The sequence below is a fragment of the Phaethon lepturus genome, unplaced genomic scaffold, assembly GCF_000687285.1.
Source record: "Phaethon lepturus isolate BGI_N335 unplaced genomic scaffold, ASM68728v1 scaffold2498, whole genome shotgun sequence".
Taxonomy (NCBI): Eukaryota; Metazoa; Chordata; class Aves; order Phaethontiformes; family Phaethontidae; genus Phaethon; species Phaethon lepturus.
The window spans coordinates 8,536-16,596 of record NW_010559559.1 but is presented as its reverse complement, the minus strand read 5'-3'; the positions used below and the strand labels follow the sequence as shown (position 1 = coordinate 16,596).

The following is an 8,061-nucleotide window of genomic DNA, read 5'->3' as shown; positions in this document are numbered from 1 at the left end:
AAAACCCCCCCCCCCCCCCCCCCCACCGGCGCCAGCCGCAGCCGCCCGGGTGCATGGTGTGCAGCTCCTGCGGATGCAGTGGGAACTGCGGTTCAAGTGGAATGACCGTCAGCTACGCTAACTATTTCCAGCACCCATTTTCAGGACCTTCAATGTTTACTTTTCCATTTCTGCCCTTCAACCCTTTGTGTAGTAACGGCTACATCAACACGCAGCAGTACAACAGCAGCACGACTTTCCCCGTGGTCCACACCGCTTACAACAGCGGTATAGCACCGGACTCCGTAATGACTGGGCAGTCAACGTTTGCGGTACCGCCAATGCAGAACTTTATGGCAGGGACCGCAGGGGTGTATCAGGCACAGGGAATGATGGGAAACAGCAATGGTTCAAGTCACAAAAAAAATGGGAATCTCTCCTGTTACAACTGTGGGGCCAGTGGTCACAGAGCTCAGGACTGCAAACAGCCTCCGATGGATTTCAATCGACAAGGTAAAAACAGGTGGAAGGGCTGATGTGGGCTGTGGCTGACACACAGAGCTTTGCGTTTAGCCAAGGGGAATGGCTGTGTCTACCCCGAAGGCAGGAGGGGAGTCTGGTGGCAGTGCTGTATCCTTTAATTTCTGACTTGCATAAAAAACCCTCTCATTCTTATCATAGAATCATTAAGGTTGGAAAAGACCTCTAAGATCAAGCCCAACCATCAGCCCAACACCACCATGCCCACTAAACCATGTCCTGTCTACATGGTTTTTGAACACCTCCAGTGATGGTGACTCCACCACCTCCCTGGGCAACCTGTTCCAATGCTTGACCACTCTCTCCATAACGAAATTTTTCCTAATGTCCAGTCTAAACCTCCTCTGGCACCACTTGAGGCCATTTCCTCTCGTCCTATCACTAGTTACTTGGGAGAAGAGACCAACACCCACCTCACCATAACCCCCTTTCAGGCAGCTGTAGAGAGCGATAAGGTCTCCCCTCAGCCTCCTCTTCTCCAGACTAAACCACCCCAGTTCCCTCAGACTCGTCAGACTTGTGCTCTAGACCCCTCACCAGCTTCGTTGTCCTTCTCTGGACACGCTCCAGCACCTCAATGTCCTTCTTGTAGTGAGGGGCCCAAAACTGAACACAGGATTCGAGAAGTGGCCTCTTGAAAGCTGGTGCTTTTGAGCTATATTCACAAACATTGAAACTTCACTTTTGTGCAGACCCAACCCAGGGCTGGGGCCCAAGGAAGGCCCCGGCTCAGACCTGGGTGCTCTGTGGGCCTTGTGCTGCTTTCAGGGAAGGAGGGAGCTGCTGCAGGCAGGCTGCAGAGGAATGGTTGTTGCTGCTTATACCTTGTCATCCAGGTCATCTTTGGTTGTAATTGCAAGTTCCCCTGGGAGCTTACAAACTGAACATCTCTGTTCCCCCTTTCCCTTCCTCCCCGAAATAGTCACCTGAATGACAAATTACTGTTGGAGAGAGTTGAAATCCTTAATTCAACAACTAAGAGAGAAACGCTAGTTTACTGAGAGCGTTTTTCTAGTCCCATTTTTTTTTATTTTGATATTTTGTTGAGATAATTTGCACGTTGTATAGGCTTAAAAAATTAAATACGAACTTTTGGCTGCAGCGAACAACACTGAGGTCTTAACATTTTACATCATGTCTTTAGTGTATGTCTGCATTTGTTTTTATACAGTGGAGACCGGGTCTCAAGTATTTGACAACTATAAATGACAAGTGACTGGTTTGGTAACTAATTAGTGGAGTTTCTGTGGCTAATATTTTGATAGTGGCCAATGGGGAAGAAGCGATTCTGCCTCATCAGTTCTAATTTGGAGAACTTCAGAAGCGTAGTGTGCCGTCTTTTCAAGCTGAATTTAATTTTATTAACTAAGCTTCCACTTAAACTATCCCAAATGAATTTTTGCCAGCCCTAAAAGTACATCTAAGCCGGTGACTTTTACTGTGTAATTTATAATTTGATTTTCCTTTCTGCCAGCTGCAGACATGTGCTTGTCAGCCTCTTCTGCAGCTTCACCCACGGCACTGCAAGCTGGTGTTACACTGTAATACTGCATTACGTGTCTAATAAGAAGCAGGTTGTTTTAGAAAGTTCCGAGATGTAACGGATGTGAGAAGGCTGATGTTTAATTCTTTTGTTTCCTCTTCCGCAGGTACGTTTAGGCTGAAATACGCTCCTCCCTCTGAAAGTCTTGACTCCACAGACTGATATTTTATCATCTGGCAAGAAAATACTGTAAGCCATGGAGATCTAAGGAGATTGAAATACAAAACTGAGACGTCCAGTTGCTGTTAAGCTTAATGTATTTTTTAATCCAAAGGTGCTTTACTTTATTAGACTAGGTAGAAAATCTAGCTTAGGGGTGCATCAAACCCATTTTTGATTGCCAAATTCAAGCTTGGATCATGTTGTTGGAACTTCTGACGACGTGTCATAGGACCGATGCGTACTGGATGGATGGTGGAACTGGCCAGCTGCATTTTCTGTTGCAAGTACAACATCCAATGTACTTTTTTTGCTGGAGAATGTTGCCATATGCAGACTTTCTAAGGTGAAACATCTAACTCCAGGGCAGCTACATCCTGAAATGGAAGCTGGAGGCTGAAGGTTAGGAGTGGCCGTTCGGCGGAAGGACTTTGGCACCTCTGGGCTAGGTAAAATGTCTACTTTTTTTCAAAAGTGATCAGGCACTAATCTCTGGGATTTTTAAGGATTGCACTACAGAAGAATGTAAAACTCTTCAAGCTTTCTGCACTTTTAGCAGACAGTGTCACTCTGAGACCAGTGCAAGAGGCAAAGAAGTTCCAACTTTTAAAAATTGGCACCAGCAGGCTATGTGACTTAACTACACAATAAAAATCTTAAGTAAGTCTCTCCTTTCCCTTCCAAAAGAACACACATGGCAGTTTCGGTTCCTTCTGGAAACAAACTTGTGCTTCATTGTCTCACTTATTACTAGATAGTGCTGGGTTCCCAGCAGTGGAATAAACTTAGTTTCCAAGGGTCCAAGTCCCAGAGACTCCAGAGTCATAAAGGCTTCAACGATATTTTCCTGTAACACACGAAACAACCTTTACGTCCTGTTACTGTATATAGGTCTCTTTCACAGAAACCTTATTATTCTGCTTTTGTAAATGAATTTTAAACCATCCTAAAAACAAAAAAAAGAACTCTGGCAGCAGAGTTTGTAAGCTTTTGCTTTACTTTATATAAAAAAAAATCCCTTTGACTCCTACCCCAAGGCTTTTGCTACAGGATTCAGAAGTGGTAGAAGTCAAACTTGTAAAAGGTAGTAAACTTCATTATTATCAAGACTTTGAAGGATTTATTGTCAGCCTCCTTCGTTGCAATAGATTGTAGATGACTAGCTTTGGTGTTAACTACTTAGCATACATAATTTGTGGGTGAGAAATCTAAATTAGGACTTGAGAGGAAGCCAAACAAATCTTGAACTGCTAATTTGAAACAGTTTGGTCCTGTCTGGTTGAAAGAAGATACTAATCCTCATGGCTCACCCGAGGAATTTGACAGCATTAAATGGGTGAGGCCTTCTCTTTAAAATGTCTGACATAGAGATATTTGCATACTGTAATTTGGAAGACACCTTTAAAGTCTGAAGCCTTGTTTACACTTGGATGTATTTCTTACACCAGTTTAAACCACACCAGGATGAATAGTATGTGTAGTGGCGCAGCTTTCGCTTGGAAGCGAGGGAAGTCATATCCGAGAAGGAGGTTTTGAAGTGGTGCAGAGCTGCCCCGAGGAGATCAGGCCTTAGCAGTGAAACGTCCGTGTGAGGGGGTAAACGCGGTAGCTTGACAGTTGGGACCTTCCTGTACCTTGGTCATAGGAAAGAACGTTCTGGGCCATCTTTCAGTCCTGCTTTCTCAGAGGGCGGCCGTCAGCCTCGCCGGGGAGGCCAGCAGGAAAAATGAGCATCACCGGAGAGGCACGGTAACATGAGATGGTGAGAAACCAAACTCAGTCCAGGTAGCGATCCGCAGCTCAGAGTAGATTTGGCTTTATGGAAACCCAAATCTAAATTTGCATAATGTTTGGTTTAAAAAAAAAAAAAAAAGTATTTTTTATTCCTATGCAATGGGGAAAAAAAAAAACCAAAAAACCAAAATCAGATTTCTGTATTCTTGGCCCCGCTCACACACCCCGCAGTATTGCACACGCTGCTGAAATGCTGCCGTTCGCTCTGCCTGCGTTTGAGGAGGTTACCTGTATTCTGAGGAACAACCTTCAGACCTACAACACTAAAGTGATGAGAACTGACAATGCAATTTCCTTTGCCTTAATGAGCTCAAGACAATGGTAGGAACAGTCTGTCATACTGTATTACGCTGAAGGAAATGTGCAGTTTTCAGTGACAATGTTTACTATGTACAGCTTTGAGGGTCTCTCCAGTGGCCTGGAACATGTGCTGAAAGCCAAACCTTAACGTTAATTTTTTTTTTTTCACTTTTTTAAACAATATTTTAAAACTGAATTGTATTTAAATAAACTGTATTTCAACACAGATGCAAGTGTTAAAAACCCTCTCAAAATAGCAAAAATCAACAGCAGGAAAAAAAAAAAAATCTGTACCAGTTGTAGTTTGTTTTAATGCCTGAGGCTGGGCACAGTCTCATCTAACATTCATCACAGAGTCGAAACGATAACAAAAGGACTGTAAAACTGAACTTCTGTCCAGCAAACTGTTTCATTCCTTTCTTCAGAGCTTTCTTTGGGATTGTTTCCTTTGTGTAGAGTTAAGGCTGATGTTTTTTAAAGTGGCTTATGTGTACTTCTAGGTAACGTTTTTAAATGGTGAAGTCTGGTTTTAGAGTAAGTTCAAATTCAGAAGTCTTGAGTACCTTAAAGCAACACGAGCGTAAGAGAGAAATGTTTGATGAGCCAGCAGCAGCTGCAGAGCCTTCCCTAAATCAGAGCGAGTTGTGGCTTCAGATCTGCTACTGAACGCTGTCCACTTTGTACCAAGAGCAACCAAAGCTGGTAAGTCCAAACAGAGCACTTCAGTTCCATAGAATAATCCTTAATCTGTTTTTAAAAGGCACAAATCCATCTTTTCTCCCCCAAAAAGGCAGCTTGTTTTAGTAGTTCCAGCTTCAGTGGCTGAAAGAACCAGTTCTTAAACCTATTTTTGTACATTGGAAGATGGAGATTTCAAAGAATGCTATTTATTCCTATCTTTGTCCTAAAAGTATAAAAAGAATTATTCTCAAAATGGATTTTACTGTGGAATAGAAATGATTTTTAAGCGTAAGATGGAAGGGAATTGCAGGTCATCTCCCTGCAGGGGCACAGAGTTCACAACGAGTCTTCCCTCGGGGGAGTGAGCGACGTGCGGTGCGGTTTCAGAAGTGTTTTCAGAAGTGTTTTTTTGGTGATAGAAAAACTCAAAATAGGATGGAATTTCCAGCAAACTCCTCCTTGTGCTGGCAGTCTGCAAATTAAGCATTAATAAATATGCCGGCCTCGACGTTAAACAGTAGGAGTGCGAAGAGGGAAACCTCATTTTAGCAAGCGAGGTATTGATCAGAGTTCCACGATGCTTTTCCTTAAAACAGCATGTCACACTCCACTTTTTGTGAAACTTTTTCATACCATGGTCATTAACTCTTGGCAAATTAAGCACCAGACTTCCAAAAAATAATGGTCTAACACTAGACCTTTACCGTTACCCAAAATTCTGTTTCGTGCTGTTTCTCGCTGGCAAGCTTCAGGGTGAAGGTACTCAAAAATTAAATGTAGTCTGTGGTATTTGGCAGAGCGACACGCCGCCCCAAAATAAAAATGACATCAAGTGAAACCCCTGCACGTGGGTTAGCCGTCTGTTTTTTAACTGGAGGTCACGGACACTTGGAGCTGTGGATTCGGGGTAGTCTAGACCACCTGCTAAGTGAGATGGATGTGGGCAAATCTGGAGAGAAATCCATGGAACCGAGCACTGGCAAGAGTCTAGAAAATGCTTTTGCTGGCTGAGGCCCCGTAACACTGCCCACTGCCCCTGCCCACCGCCAGCTCCTGTCATAAACCCTTGGAACTACCTGTTTGCGCTCTTAAATTCTTCTTGGGTAAGCAAAAAACGTGTTGGTACTGAGGCAGAAAGCAAATCCTGTGTGTTCTCAAGTGCAGATTAACAGCTTCTCTTGGACATAACTTTCCACTAGGAATGAAGGAAACTCCTGCTCCCATTTGAGCCATTTCTTTTACTTCGGTCAATTCTAGTATTACAAATTGTGCATGTAACTTTATAAATATTTTAAATAGTTTTGTAAATATTTAATATTCAGCTAATTTGATTTTGAATTGTAAATGTCAAGTATTCTGGTATTGGGATTTTTATGTTTTATTATACTTTGTTAAAAGTAAAATTGTACATTTTTAGAATGTTTTTATCTGAGTAAATTTAATGTATGGAAAATAAAGAGTTAAACAGAATCCCTTCCTAGTTTTTTAATTTAAAGGGGCTTCATTTGTGTGGGGGCTTCCCCAGCTTGGCACTTATCAGAGACTTTGGGGTTTTTTTTTAAATTCCCTTTATTACTTTTGCTGTCTCTCTACCTGCAGACACCTGCTTCTGAATCGCTCTCCTCCCCTTGACTCTGCTCCTGGCTGAGCCGAGGAAGCTGAGCTGCCCCCAAAGGTTTGCACTTGCTGTTTGTTACCGAGAGCGGCTGTGGCCTGACTCCAGCTGCCTACCCAAGCCCGTTTCATGGGGAAAGGGGAGCCGGAGGGAGGATGAGGAGGGAAGCTTTGCGCCCTGTTCTGTGGGAACGTAGCAGCTGAGCCTCCGGGCTCTGCTCTGCCACCTTGCCTGGCCCCTCACACAGGTCTGCGCTGAGTGCAGAGGAAGCCTCGGGTTGGGGTAAGAAAAAGGAATTGCCAGCTCCCTGCATCCTTCAACCTGTAGCCGGTGCCTGGGGTCGCTCCTGACAAGCAGAGAGCTGCTCTCGAGAGCATCAGGGTCCGGAAGCCCTGAGCAGGAGCAGAAACAAAACCGTGATATGGTAACCCCTCCGTCTACCCCGGTCCGTACCCAGCTAGAGAGCAGAACTGTTTTACAGGGCGATGACACCTCAAATTCCTCCTCCTGGAGGGTGGTAGCTCCCTCTCTGAGTTGTTAATCACGATCGATATCGGAGGGTTCAGTGCAAGTGTCTAGTAGTTGTCAGCGGGTCCCAGTTCATGGCCTTATGTGTCCTGAAGCAGGTAGAACAGACCTCTCTGTGCCCTCCCCTAGAGACTGGCTTTAAGAAAGCTCTCGAGAAATAACCACACAAGCCATAGTTACATTGGGATGTAATCCATCCATATCAGCACTGTATTAATTTTAAAAAAGCAACATTTGTACAGGAATATCAGTCAATCACGTTGTAATTACAAGTATGGTTGTCAGTTATGAGTTAAACAATTTCTTCCACGAACAAAACTAAACATAGAACAAGCTGCATTTAAAAGTTTACATTGGAGTAAAAACACAACAATAAAAAATCTGAAGTAAGCGTTGTGAACGAGATGCATGCAAAGAGGTGTAGAGAGGTACAAATTGTACACCTTATTGAGCTAGAGTGCCAAGACGCAGTAGTATTGCTTCTTTTTCCCCCGTTATAGTAAGTTAGCTTCCAGTAACAGATGGAGTTAGTTCACAGACATATAATATACAAGAGTAATCTCATCCTGCTATGCTTCACTTAACAACTCTAGAGGAAAACCACAGGTCCTACGAGATACTTTTCCTCTGCACAGGCTGCTCCCTGCTCAGGACAGTAGTAACACCAAGATCTTCCAAACCCCATGCAAGTGGCAGGAGACTTCAGTGACAGAAAAAAAAACATTTGTTCGTCAACTCTCGACAGCAACTCCTGGACGTGAGCTGCTTCTAGAAGCGGTTCTCCCTGACTTCATCCCCCCTTCGGGTGGTAACATGCAAAACAAGTGACAGACTCGGTAGGCAGTGTGGGTTGGTAATTCCAGTGGCACGTCCGAGTCCGATGTTCAGTACGGAGGTGTGGAAAATGAAAGCCATTCGCCCG

At 43.9% G+C, this 8,061-nt stretch overlaps 1 protein-coding gene across 1 annotated transcript in view; it reads left to right on the top strand.

Annotated features, from left to right (window-relative positions):
- ZCCHC14 (zinc finger, CCHC domain containing 14) overlaps positions 1-2,897 on the top strand; it is a 52,561-nt gene extending 49,664 nt beyond the window's left edge. The window contains 2 exon segments of the mRNA XM_010293382.1: positions 1-492; positions 2,169-2,897. The exon segment at positions 1-492 is cut by the window's left edge and continues 999 nt beyond it. Coding sequence (XP_010291684.1) covers positions 1-492; positions 2,169-2,224 — 548 coding nt within the window. The 3' untranslated portion in view covers positions 2,225-2,897.
- Positions 2,898-8,061: the final 5,164 nt, after the last annotated feature.